The sequence below is a fragment of the Puntigrus tetrazona genome, chromosome 7 (genome assembly GCF_018831695.1).
Source record: "Puntigrus tetrazona isolate hp1 chromosome 7, ASM1883169v1, whole genome shotgun sequence".
In the NCBI taxonomy this organism is placed as follows: Eukaryota; Metazoa; Chordata; class Actinopteri; order Cypriniformes; family Cyprinidae; genus Puntigrus; species Puntigrus tetrazona.
The window spans coordinates 33,897,413-33,910,316 of NC_056705.1; the positions used below are offsets into that span (position 1 = coordinate 33,897,413).

Sequence of the window (12,904 nt, forward strand, 5' to 3'; positions counted from 1 at the left end):
GCCAGAGTTGTGAGAGCGCAGCGGACATGCAGGACTATAATGTGATAAGAGCTCTGTTAAATATTGAGAGCTAAACCATTCAGGGCTTTATAGGTAATTAATAAGATTTTAAAATTATCTGATGTTTGATAGGGAGCCAGTGCAGTGTTGACAGAACCGGACTAATATGATCATACTTCCTAGTTCTAGTAAGTACTCTAGCTGCTGTTTTTGGACTAGCTGAAGTTTGTTTATCAAGCGTGCAGAATAACCACCCAATAAAGCATTACAATAATCTAACCTCAAGGTCATAAACGCATTAATCAATATTTCTTATTATATAATATTAATTATATTTTCGAAGGAAAGATTGCTGTCAAACAGCACACTTAGGTTTCTAACTGATGATGAAGAATTAACAGACCAGTCATCAAGTGTTAGACTGTGTTCTAAATTATCACATGTAGGGTTTTTAGGTCCAATAATTAGCACCTCCATTTTTTCAGAATTTAGTATTTAGAATTTAGAAGTTACTCATCATCCAGTTTTTATATCAATTACGCATTCTGTTAGGTTCTCAATTTGGTGTGTATCACCGGGCTGCGATGAAATATAGAGCTGAGTATCATCAGCATAGCATGAAAGCTAACACCATGTCTCTGATAATGTCTCCCAGAGTTAACATGTAAAGTCTGAAAAAAAGTTTCTCTCTAGTCTGCTCATTTTGTAGTGTTTTACCACAGCTGTCATTTTTTTGTCAGGCAGTAACATTGGTTATGCGATCATATTTCTAATTTGAGGCTGTATTCTGACACCCAACATTACAAGAAGATGATATTTTAAGCTCCTTATGTAGCCGAATTTGTGTTGTTTTGAATGAGCTTCCTCATTTTCCCTTTGTTTTGCATCCAGCTAGTGCTGACATAATTGTGATGTTGTTACATATGATGGCCTGGTTTACGTCCCTCAGAAAAAAGGCCAATCAGAAGAGAGGCTCATAAATAGTAATTAGACCAGAATCGTTTTTGGACAGCATTAAAAACATAATGAGATGTTTTTGTTACTTATACCACAAATATATATTCTAAAGGACATCATCACCTAAAATAAAACTCCAAAAAGGTGTCCAACGTGGGAACTTTAAGCTTTCCACTTTGCTGGCCTGTTGGCCCAAAAAGGCCGCCTCAAAACTTGCTCCAGGCGGGAGACCTCAGAGATCACTCCAGATGCTGCTTCAGTTTGGGAGCCTTCAGAGTCCACACCAAATCCTACTCTAGTCTGGAAGGCGTCAATGTCCACTCCAGAGCTTGCCCTTCAGGGCCTGCTCAAGTCCCTCCCAAGGTGGTGGCTTCTGCTGCAGAACCTCCTGAAGTTTCTCTCAAGTGGTACTTATCTTCTCCATCTGCTCTACCTGCTCCTACCTTGTGGGTCCGCCCTGGCTTTCTGCCTTGTTGGCTCCACTTTGGCTTCTTGGTCTACCTCTGGTTCCAGTCGCTCTTCTACTGCACATGCCTGGCCTGCTGTCCTTCCACTTGGTCCACCACAGTTCCATCTCCCTCATCCGTTATGTAACAGCCTTCATCTGGTGTGCACTAGATGGCCTCCAGAGGCTGTCTTCTGTGTGAGCACATGGCTTATTGTGTGTTCGTTGGTTCCATCTGCTCTCCTGTCCCATCACCTCATTGTTTCAATAGTTCCATTACCTGCTACTTAGTGTTTGCTGTCATATTCTGGTTCATCGTTGTTTTTAGTACATATGTCATATGTATTATTGTTGCCCTTAGCTGTGCTCTATCCCGGCCTGCCTGGCTGTTTTCCCCCTTTGAGGTAGTTTTTGTTTTTGTTGTTGTTGTTGTTGTTTTATTTATTTATTTTTTATTAAAAAGCCCATATTTCCTGTATCTTGAGTCCTCGCCTCATCTCCACCCTGACAACATCTTTTGACTAGATCTTTTGAATATAAGAAAGCAACGCATTAGAATTGGTAACACTTGTTAACTATTAATTATGACTTTTCACCTTAATAAATTCTTAATTTGCTGTTTATTAATAATAAGGTACTTGTTAAGTTTAGGTATTAAGTAGGAAAAGGGATAAAGAATAAGGTATGTGCTTAATTAGCACTAATAAATGACTAATATTCTAGTAACCATAAAAATAAAGCATTACCAAATATTACTATTCACCGGTCAGAAGATAACTGAGAACATTGTGCAGCCTTTGCTTATCTGATTAATAAAAATCACACAATTGTAAGTGAAGACAATTAGAAGTAATGCTCTTTTTATCTTACAGGGGAATTTAACAAGACATCTGATGGCTGGACCATGTTTAACGGCAGTCAATATTTTATTAATGAGGAGCTCCTACCCATGGAAGATGCTCGATCATTCTGCAAGAAGAATCATGCAGATCTTGTTGTCATTTCTGGTCGAACAGAGAGAAAATTTATATGGAAACAGGTACTTTTATTTGTTTATTATGTGTTTTCATTGTGTTTTAATTTTGATATTTGACATGAATTATTGTTTAGACCAGTGTTTTTCAGCCTTTCCCAGAGTCCCCCTGCTTTTTGTACGTCTCGCTCATTTAACACACCTGATCTGGTCCTCAAATTCAATTAGAAGGCCTTTCAAAAGTGCTGATAGGGCTAGTATCTGCCGTTATTTAACAGTTGTATCAATCCAATTGTCTGCACATTCTAGACATGCTCTAAGCTCGATTTGTGAGGTTAAAATTAAGTTACCTCAGTGAGAACACGAACACGGCCCGGTGGAAAATTGACGAGGTAAAACTTTCAGATGACAAGCAGCTCATTTCTCCGTTACTGTAAGTTACCGAAAACAATGCATGAAAGCAAGTAACACACGGCAGACGTGCATTTGTGTGGCAGAGTGGCTCTCTCTTGCACTGTATGACGTGATAGACAACTAGTTGTCCAGTCCTATTCTGTTCGTACAGCTCTAAAAAAACCAAACTGTGTGTGAACGTAACCATACTGATTCATTCAAACAACCATTCTTGAGACATGGGACAAATCAGGTTTTAAATGTAAAAAATACAAATATTTGACATTTTAAATGTTGTGAGGGATTGATAATAGAATGTACTTAACACAATTACCCCCAATTAAATTTTCTCATTATTATACCAAATGACTGTCCTCCTACAACATCTAAAACGGTGTGTCCACAGAGAGGAGTTCAATCATTCATATGCTTTAAAATTTGTAAAAATGTTTTTTTAATGATAAATTTAGACAAGCAACACTTGATAATCTCATATCAAAGCAAGGTTGTTTTTCAGACACACACGCTTGCCACAGTTCACTTCTGCAGAGTACATCACTGTCAGACAGCCTCTGCTAAATTGTATAGTTTTAGAATATTTTCAAGAAAAACTACATGTTTCTTTGAAATAAATTCTCAGGCAAGGGAATAAAAAAACAGAAGCCCACTTATTGTTTCTAATGGCTTTTTACAGCAATGCCGCACAGCTCAAGACAAAGAGTAGCTCAGATGGAAACATGCTGTCATAGAAGTTTTTCTACATCATAGCATAATTATTTGAACAGAGCCACTGATAATGTTTTGTAGATATCTAGGAAGTCAGAGAATCAATACTACATTGGGTTGATGGTGGAACTGGACAAATCATTTAGGTGAGTACGAAGGACACTGTGCATTAACTTATTATGCAACACCATCACCAATAACAGCCTTTGCAAAGCATTGTTTAAGTGAAGTACATTTGTGCTTGTTTTATACTTGGATTTTTGTTGTCTATTTGTAGCTGGGTGGATGGTTCACCCGTTGTTTATACATCATGGGATCAAAATGAACCAAATTTTGCCAACAACGATGAGAACTGTGTTACCATTTACAAGAATATGGGTAAGCACTCTTCATCATAAATATTCTTTTTTTGCATGTGTGTTGTCAGTGCACGCTATATCACTTTCATACCTTAAAACAAGGGTATATAAACCTGTTTCTGACTGACTTTCTTCAACTTAACCTGACATACCTGCCTGGAATTTTATAGTAAGCCTAAATATCCTGATTAGCTGGTGGAGGTGTATCTACTTGGGGTTAGAGCTCCAGTTTGTACCCCCTGGCTTTAAAGGTGTATTTTGCCCAAAATGTAAATTAGCCTCTATTATACTCAACTGTGAAGCATCTTAGGTGTATGTATTCTTTTTTCAGACCAATCAGAGTTATAATAAAAATTCCCTTGGATGCTCCAAGCCTTTTGATTGGACTAAGCAAGAAAAAAGTGTTTACATTCAAAATGTGGATATTTGTCTTTCAAAAACACTTTTGTCTTACAAAAGTCCTTCATTCAGCTCCCATAGTCATGTGAGTGACTGTCGTGATTGAGGGGTCTGAGGCGTGCGGATCCATTCGCAGACTTTTATTCGATAAAGGCATGGCCAAAGCAGGCAGACGTCAAAACACAGCAAACAGGAATATCAGAAACAAAATCCAAAAACAAGCAGGGTCAGGCAGCAAACAATCAAAAAACCAAAAGTCAGGCAGAGTCAAGTCCAGAGAATATCAACCCGAGGAGCAAGGCAAGAACAAACAAGGCTTAGGCTAACTATAATGCTACATGCCAGAGAAAGGCCTGCTTCAGAATTTATAGTCAGCTGTTCATGGAGAGGTAAGTGCAGTTGCTTCTGCTGGCTTGGTGTAACAGTGACAACAAACACTCGCTTAGTCCCACTGCATGGCTACATATATATACTCCACCTTTAGGGTTTACGTGGCAGCCATTGCGGCCTACCACACCTCCCTCGGAGGCCAGTCAGTGGGCCTAGTGACACATTTCCTCCACGGACCTTGGCCTGAGAAGCTTATGCTAAGTGCTTGAGCAGGATGCTATTCCATAGCCTAGAGTCCTCTGATCTCCCCTCTCCTTGGGGGTCAAGGCTTACAGAAGTCGGTCTTGAGGATACAGGTCTCCGTCTACTTTAGCCACACTTGGCCACCTTCTCTCCCTAATGGTGCTCGCTTCGTGAATAGAAGCTGAACCCAGTTGCACTCCAAATGCTTCTAAAGCTTTCTGGCCCATGACATCACCCAGTTTTGACGTCCTGCCCTTCTATTGGACAGATTACACACATATTCAGAGCGTGAAGCTGAAGGCAACCCCCCATAAGCGTCCCTCGAGGAACCATGGTTAAATTCGTGGAAATACCTAGAAATGTCTTACATGGTTTCCTGAAGAAAATCACTTGAAGGAAAGCACTGAACAATTAAGCAGATTGCGTTTATATTCGGGCCTCGTTTGCTTGCTTATGTAAACAGTGCATCATGATATTTAATACTTAAACATATTAAGGCACTTTTGTTTTTACGTTTTGTCACGATGTTTAATGATTAAAATATTGGCCCTCAAAAATGTGATGTTTGTAGAAAAGAATAAATAGTTGTTGATTCTTCTGGAATTATAAAATGAATTATAATTATTGGTAACACATTACAGTAAGGTTACATTAAATAATATTTGTTATGTATTACCCTAGTACAGTGGTTTTCAAACCTGTCCTACAAGTTAAATGTGAGAATGTTTCTAATAGAGTGGCTGTCGAAATGTGATGGTAAATTTGAAATCAGTCTTTTTTCTGAATGCCATTATCAGTCTCTCTCTCTCTCTCTCTCATTCTCACTATTTCTTCTGCTGTTTGATCAGTTAGGAATGCAAAATATATTCGTAGTTTTTAATTTACAGCTATAAAGATTTTAGCATTTATTCATTCTTTTTATTTTTGTTTTTTTAAGGATTCTGGAATGATATTAACTGTGGTGTGCCACTGCCGTCTATCTGTGAAAGACGTTCTGACTTTGTTAACGGCACCGTGTCCCCCATCACTGTGCAACCTGGAGGCTGTACTCCCGAGTGGAGCCTGTTTCAAGGGAAAGTAAGAACTATTGTAAAAATTAAATAGATAGATAGATAGATAAGCAATTTAAAATTCAGCTTTGTTAAAAACACAATAAGCAGCTTCACATTCTAATTCAAAGCACTTTTTAAATAGTGTTACAAGCATTTTAATGAGAAGATAAAATGGCATAATGCTCGGGACCAATGCATTTTGCATGGAGGCAACCTGGTGTCCATTCTGAGTCACGAAGAGCAAGGTGAGTATTTTTACTTGGGATATATATTTGCATTCACATACAAAACATGGATACTTTGGATATTCAGGTGCCCCCATAAAATACCCCTTGGTTTGAATTTTGATCCAAAATATCTCTGGCATGGTTCACAGTAAATCATTTAAACTGTTTCTGTGTAGCATGGTTGATGGCTCCTTTTCTCTTGTCCTTTTGTCATGAAGTACTTGTAGTTTGCTTGTTTGTTTTACTCTTGTTTATTGAAAAGAGGTGGTTTGGATTCAACAGAACTCTCTGAGTCAAGGAAATGTCAATTACAGAGCTCTGATCTTTTAAGCATGTGTACATCCTGCGAGATATTCAAGGGTAGTTTGGCCAAACACCCAACATCTCACAGCTTGCACCCTGAAGGTCCACGTATCTCTGGTCCACAGTTCACATTCCAACCTGGGTTACACTCAATCGATCCACTTGTTGTTGTTTTTAACGAAAAAAGGTTAAAGAAAGGAGCAAATGTGTAGCCTAACAAACCACCTCCGCACCTATTTCAACCAGCGCAGATTTTGTCGCTCTAGTAGTAGTGATAGTGGACTCGCCAACTGGCGGACTTTCAATTTTCGAACAACCTTACACACATGCTATAGTTAATCTAAGCCGTGCATTCGAGCGACAGATATTATGGGAGTGGCTTGGTGGAGCGCAGGAGATGCAGATAACATGATCTTGACCCTTAAGAAACTTTAATGTCACATAACAAATCTTTTTCAGAGAGAAAATTCAATGCAATGCTAATTACAACATTACAATCAAAATGTAAAGCATACGCAAATACTAGAAATTGTGAATATTAATTATAGGAAATCATGTAAAAAAGAAAAGAAAAACAATTAAATAAACAGTACATTTATCTACTATACCATTTATGTACTTTTGTTTCCTTATAAAATTCTATAAATTTTTGTCAGGTGTCATTTTTAGTTATGTGATGTCATCACTTTGCCGTCTTGACTCCAGCCAATCACAGCGCAGGAATTTTTGTTTTTTTTGCTATTTTTACAAACTAATTTAACTAGTTAACAACAAAAACAACGTTACAAGGGATTTAGAGTAAGATGTTAAACATAACATATATAATTATATAAGTAAATAGAAAATATCAAGACAAAAAACTAAATGATGATCTTACATATGTAAACAATAATAATTACAAATAAAATGCATTACATAAACGTAAAATGTCTACTTTTCAGTTTGACTTAAGTAGGGGGTAGGAAACCTCATCTAAACTCTGTATCTCTGCTCACCGATGATTCAATAATCATATTTAACGTCTGGTATGTTTTAACTGCTTTTTTGTTTCTTTTTAATTTACATAAAGAATCAGCTTTTTTTTAATCAGAGCAGAATACAATGAAATTTTGTTTAGAAGATGTAACTTTACACTTACGAATATGACCTTTTCCAAGCAAGCACAGGATTTTAACAGCTGGGTAAGCCATCCTTGAGATACCTTCCGCTTTTGAGAGCAAGTTAAGTCCCTTTGAAGCCATCTGTTAAAAATGCTCTTTGTTTTCTGTAGCTTAGTGGTAAAGTTGTCATCTTATATCCTATATGCTTGACCTTATATCCGCTGATGACGATTTTATTAGAGGCATGAACAGTATTTTTCACTCTTGTCTGTATTGATTTGGAGGCCTGAAGCTCTAGATCTAGTCCTTCCAGAACACTTCCAGAAAAATACACGTATCTAAGGCTGTGTATATAAATTCATGTTCAATAGAGTCTAGGAACAGAATAATGGCACCTTCTTCAATAAAATCTGAATAATCTATCAAATCTAATACGAGGTGTATATTATTAGAAATATGTCTACTCTTAATAAAGCCTGATTGGGTTATTGATATTGATATTCCCTCTCTCTCTCTCTCTCTCTCTCGTTTTCAGCATTCCTTACTACTCTAATGCTTAGTTCAGATGATGATGTATGGATTGGATTAAATGATATCAATTGGGAGATGACATTTTTGTGGACCGATGGTAAAGGTGTCAACTACATAAACTGGGCCAAGGGTCACCCTACATCAGAGCCTTCTAGGCAATACTACACGGAATCAAAGGCAAGTATTCACACCATTGCTATTCAAATGCTATTCAGCGTGTATAAATATTACCACAATCTTCAACTTCTCTTTCGAGATGAGATGTTTTATCTGAATATACTAAATCTTTACTGTTCACACCTACATAAACCGCACTCGCAAGTTAATCGGTGTTTCTATCTTGTGGAACAACTGATTAGTGCAAAACAAATTCAATGTACATGTGTGAGCTACCCATTTTGCGAAAATCACAGTATCTATGTACTACTCTGGCAACGAAACTCATGTCACATGGACTGCATGCTACCCTTTAAGTATACATAAAAAGTTAAGGATACTTTCATATTTAATAGCTTTTAACAGATGATTGCCTAGCCTGGAACCTGTTATTGTAATGGTTCTGGACATTTCTGTTGTTTTTCATGCTTTATGTGCTCTCTATGCCTGACATAGCTTGTGCTTATTGCACATTAAATGAAATTGCTTTGCGTCTTTTTAAAGATGCCGTTTTGGCCGTGTCTGACGATGCCTTAAAAGTAGACAATACCGTCTTTTTTGGTATTTGTTCAGATCGCGCTATATGTGAAGAATAATGCACGGCCATCTTTTTTATTATTATTTTTTTTAATGAGCCGTTGTACAGCCTTCGTAATTGTTTTCTGAACTGTTTCTTTCAGGTCGACTGTGTTGTCATGGTTAGGACCCCTGAGAGGATAACAGGTGTGTGGAAAGACAAGAACTGCGAAGAACAAAAAGGTTTCATCTGCAAAAAGAAAACAGGTTGGATCAATGATTAAATCAAATCTTGGCAAAATTTTTATCTGAAATAATGCACTGTTTACAGCTCAAGCTAATCTCTGCAGTTTAATGTTCAAAGCAGAGTACTGGAAAGCAGGCATTTTTTCACCAGGTTATCGTTTATTTGACCTAACCGTATGCTAATGCTAACCTATGTGTTACAGACTCTCAGCTTGCTCATCCCGTGACAACAGCATTGCCACAGCGTTTCTTTACACTGGCAAATGATTCATACAAGGTTCAGATGGAGAAGATGAGCTGGGATGAAGCTAGAGACAGTGTAAAGCAGATGATGGTGACCTTGCCAGTGTGCGTAATTCCATCAGCCAGGCTTACACCATCCTTAGAGAGTCAGCAAACTTAAGGAGCCTCTGTGGATCGGTCTTAACAGCAACCTGGTACAAATATTTATACAATGTATACAATGTCAAGCTAGCATAACGTGGCGTGTGACTGTGCTCAAACGGGTAGCAAGGTTTTGCCATGTAATAAATGTTCCTAGACCAGTATTCACGTGCGTCACGGCATAATGCTGTAAGATTTCGAAGATTATTGAAGCTGGGTCTTCAACAACATTCTCATCCATGTATAAATTGCCTCTAAATTTAGGTACAGGTTGTGGTTCAGATCAAAAATTAGGATAAGCGTGAAGACTTTTGACAGGGATGTTGTTCAGGGAATGTGACAAAATCATAGTCACTGCAATGGTGAGACGTACTGATAATGTCAGGAATCTTAACAGTGAAATTTGTTTGCTTTAGACGAGTGGTCAGTACCGCTGGGTGGACAACTGGTTTTTAAGCTACAGTAAATGGGCCATAGGCGAGCCCAAAAATAATTTAGCCTGTGTATACATCGACACGGACGGTGACTGGAAAACTACAGCGTGCAGCGACAAGTATTATTCCCTGTGCAAGAGATCCACAGGTATTTCATTCAACATTATGCCGGCAATAAACATTAAAATAATGTTAAAAATAAAAATGCTTTAAACAACTGAATTTCTAGTTCAAGACAAAGTTGATATGCTAACATCTTTGCACCGCCCCAAAGTCATTGCTCCTACAGATCCACCTCAGCTGCCAGGGAACTGCCCTGAGTCAAAGAGGCATAAAACCTGGATCCCTTTTGGAGGACACTGTTATACCTTCATGACCATTAGGTCTGAAAACTGGGCCCATGCCACTGTGGAATGCATGAGAATGGGTAGGCATCACATAGTTTGCTCAAGAATAAATGTATTAGTTTTGATTGAGTGTTGATCTATTTATATATTTGCCCGTTTGTCTGTCTGTCTGTCTATCTATCTAGATACTCAAAACTGAGTATCTGCGGCGTAACAATGTTTTCATTTGAAGAGAGGTCACTGTGCATCCCTGAGAGTGAAAATGCAAGATCTGCAATTGCGTTTGCATTATGTCGCCCACGTATGGAAAATGCAATCGAAAATACAGTTAGAAAAATGAATGTTGTTCTTCAAATCAGGTTCCGCTCCTGCAGGTGGCACGTCGTTCAATTATAGCCTGTTTTCAGAGCAGCCGGAATAATTCGATGTCAAAAAAATCGTTTTGAAGGCAGATTACAATCTAGAAAGAATTATATGAAACACACGTGAATGCAATTCAATCATATTCCAGTGCTTTTTCCGTTTGACGTCTGAAAAAGTCCCTAAATAACCCTTTAATAAAATTTGAGAGAGTACTTGTGTGAGAGTATTTTTTTTCTTTTTCACAATGTTTGATTGAACCACTTTTAGTGTGCTTTTTTTGATAACTGAAAAAAACTAATAAGACCGATTTCTCATTTTTAGGAGCATCACTGGTGAGTATCGAAAACCGACTAGAATCCGTGTTTATTAATCGGAATATCGAGATGTTGCAGGACGGAATCCAGTCATTCTGGATCGGCATGCACCGCAGTCATATTGGTTAGAAATGTATTTCATATATATTTTATAATACATTTAATTCAAACAAACGATACTCAAAATGATCTCAGAAGCGCCGTCTGATATGTGTGTGTGTTCGTGTCGCAGGAGAGTGGATGTGGATTGATAATATGGTGATAGATTACACAAACTGGAAAGCCCAGATGCCCAATCCTTTTGGTAGCTGTGTGGAAGTCCAGTCACACACCGGTATGTGGGCTAGCACACACTGCAACGACATACAAGCCTTACATCTGCAAGACTCAAAAGGTGAGTGCTCCAAACTCTATTTTTTTTTTTTCAATTCTGCTCAATATTACAAATGACCTTTCATAAACATGTACAAATGTTTTTTTGGTTTTTTTTCATATTTCAGTTATACCACCAACGGAGAAACCATCTATACCACGTATATATATATAAAATAACCACACATATATCTCTAAATTCATGTTCTAGACATATGTGAACGTTCTGCTTCTTTTCTGTCTCTGCGTTGCAGTGAAGGTGGTGGAAGAGGCGTCCCACGGCTCCGCTGGCATCGCAGTAGGGGTCGTCTTGGTCATCGTTGCCATGGCGGGGCTCGTCACGTTTCTGTTTTTTAAGAAAATCCCCAGGCCTGTGATCGGAGAACGTACGTTCGACAACAGGCTGTACGTCAATTCCGACCTCATCCGTTCTCCGGCCACAGTTGATACGAAGGGACTTATCGCTAATATCGAACAGAACGAGCACGCTTAACACAAACACACACGCACTCTCACACACGGACAGACAGCGACGCACACACACACACACACACACACATCGCTGCGTCTGGGGAGGGCTTATACAATACATGTGAAGAATATAAGCCCACCTGAGTTCCAGATGTTTGAATACTCTTTATTTTATTAAAAAAACATTGTTGAGCTGTCATTCCAACTAATTAAAGAACTGATGATAGTGGACAGATATGGATTACAGTTTTAGATAGAAATCTGTACAGACTGAATACGTTTTATATATGATTCCTTGATAAGAGTTCCTGTAACCTGTTCTTTGCTTTATAAACATCTGCAAACATCTTTCTTTTCACTCCTTTCTTTGAATAAAGATTTTATTAAAACACACTACATCTCTCTCTCTCTCTCTCTCGTGACAATGTACATGTCGCTGTGTGAGTTTAATGTGATTTTAAGGAATTTAAAAGTGTATGATGACTTTAAAGGTCCGTTCAAATTTTAATTCTTTTTCTTGAAAGATTAGGTTTCTGATGGCTCCTTCCTTGAGCAGATAAACTATAGATGAGGCTAGATTTTGTCATTTTAAAGTTGTAAAAATAAGTTTCTTTTGTTTTACACAGATTAACGTAAAGTGATCGGTTTTTATTCAAGTCTGTTTATGAAGTGTTTGCATAGACATTAGTTATGGAATCAAAAGTTAACATTTATGCACTATGAACTAACAAATAATTCATTAATAAATGTATTACTCATTTACATATTTAATACAATAATATTAACTAAAGGAACCTCATTGTAAAGTAATAACTGTTTTAATACAATAATTGACTGATCCAGTGTATTTGATTATTAAAATGAATACAAATACAGGTTCCCAGCTCTGCAGGTGCATCAGTTTAACATGTTAGTAATATTTCCTCATAACATTTTTAATTTGTTAAGGACGTTTTGTTCACGTGTTGAAAACCTAACCTGTCTGCTGACACGAGAATGTGTTTTGAAGTATTAAAAACATTTTGATAAAGCTAAAATTACATTAAACGGTCCAGTTTAACGCCTTTACTGTCAACCCCATTTACTTGAAGCGTTGTAATTGATGAACACACGAGGTCTGAGCTTCATTGGGGTCATCAGGTGAGGTGGAAAAAAGGGATGTTTCTGTCAGAATTAGTTTAGGGAGATATACCACAAACAGCCGCTAGGTGTCATCAAAACGCCGTCTACATTTTAAAAAATAAATAAAAATTTGCAACTTGT

The 12,904-nt window shown here is 37.7% G+C and overlaps 1 protein-coding gene across 1 annotated transcript in view; it reads left to right on the plus strand.

The window, feature by feature from the left end:
- LOC122349657 (macrophage mannose receptor 1-like) overlaps nucleotides 1-12,034 on the plus strand; it is a 29,199-nt gene extending 17,165 nt beyond the window's left edge. The window contains 17 exon segments of the mRNA XM_043245782.1: nucleotides 2,275-2,441; nucleotides 3,576-3,640; nucleotides 3,772-3,872; nucleotides 5,763-5,902; nucleotides 6,020-6,122; nucleotides 8,043-8,215; nucleotides 8,875-8,977; nucleotides 9,160-9,264; nucleotides 9,267-9,340; nucleotides 9,343-9,393; nucleotides 9,757-9,922; nucleotides 10,049-10,201; nucleotides 10,806-10,922; nucleotides 11,031-11,158; nucleotides 11,160-11,196; nucleotides 11,299-11,331; nucleotides 11,425-12,034. Of these exon segments, the coding sequence (XP_043101717.1) occupies nucleotides 2,275-2,441; nucleotides 3,576-3,640; nucleotides 3,772-3,872; nucleotides 5,763-5,902; nucleotides 6,020-6,122; nucleotides 8,043-8,215; nucleotides 8,875-8,977; nucleotides 9,160-9,264; nucleotides 9,267-9,340; nucleotides 9,343-9,393; nucleotides 9,757-9,922; nucleotides 10,049-10,201; nucleotides 10,806-10,922; nucleotides 11,031-11,158; nucleotides 11,160-11,196; nucleotides 11,299-11,331; nucleotides 11,425-11,663 (1,955 nt within the window). The 3' untranslated portion in view covers nucleotides 11,664-12,034.
- Nucleotides 12,035-12,904: the final 870 nt, after the last annotated feature.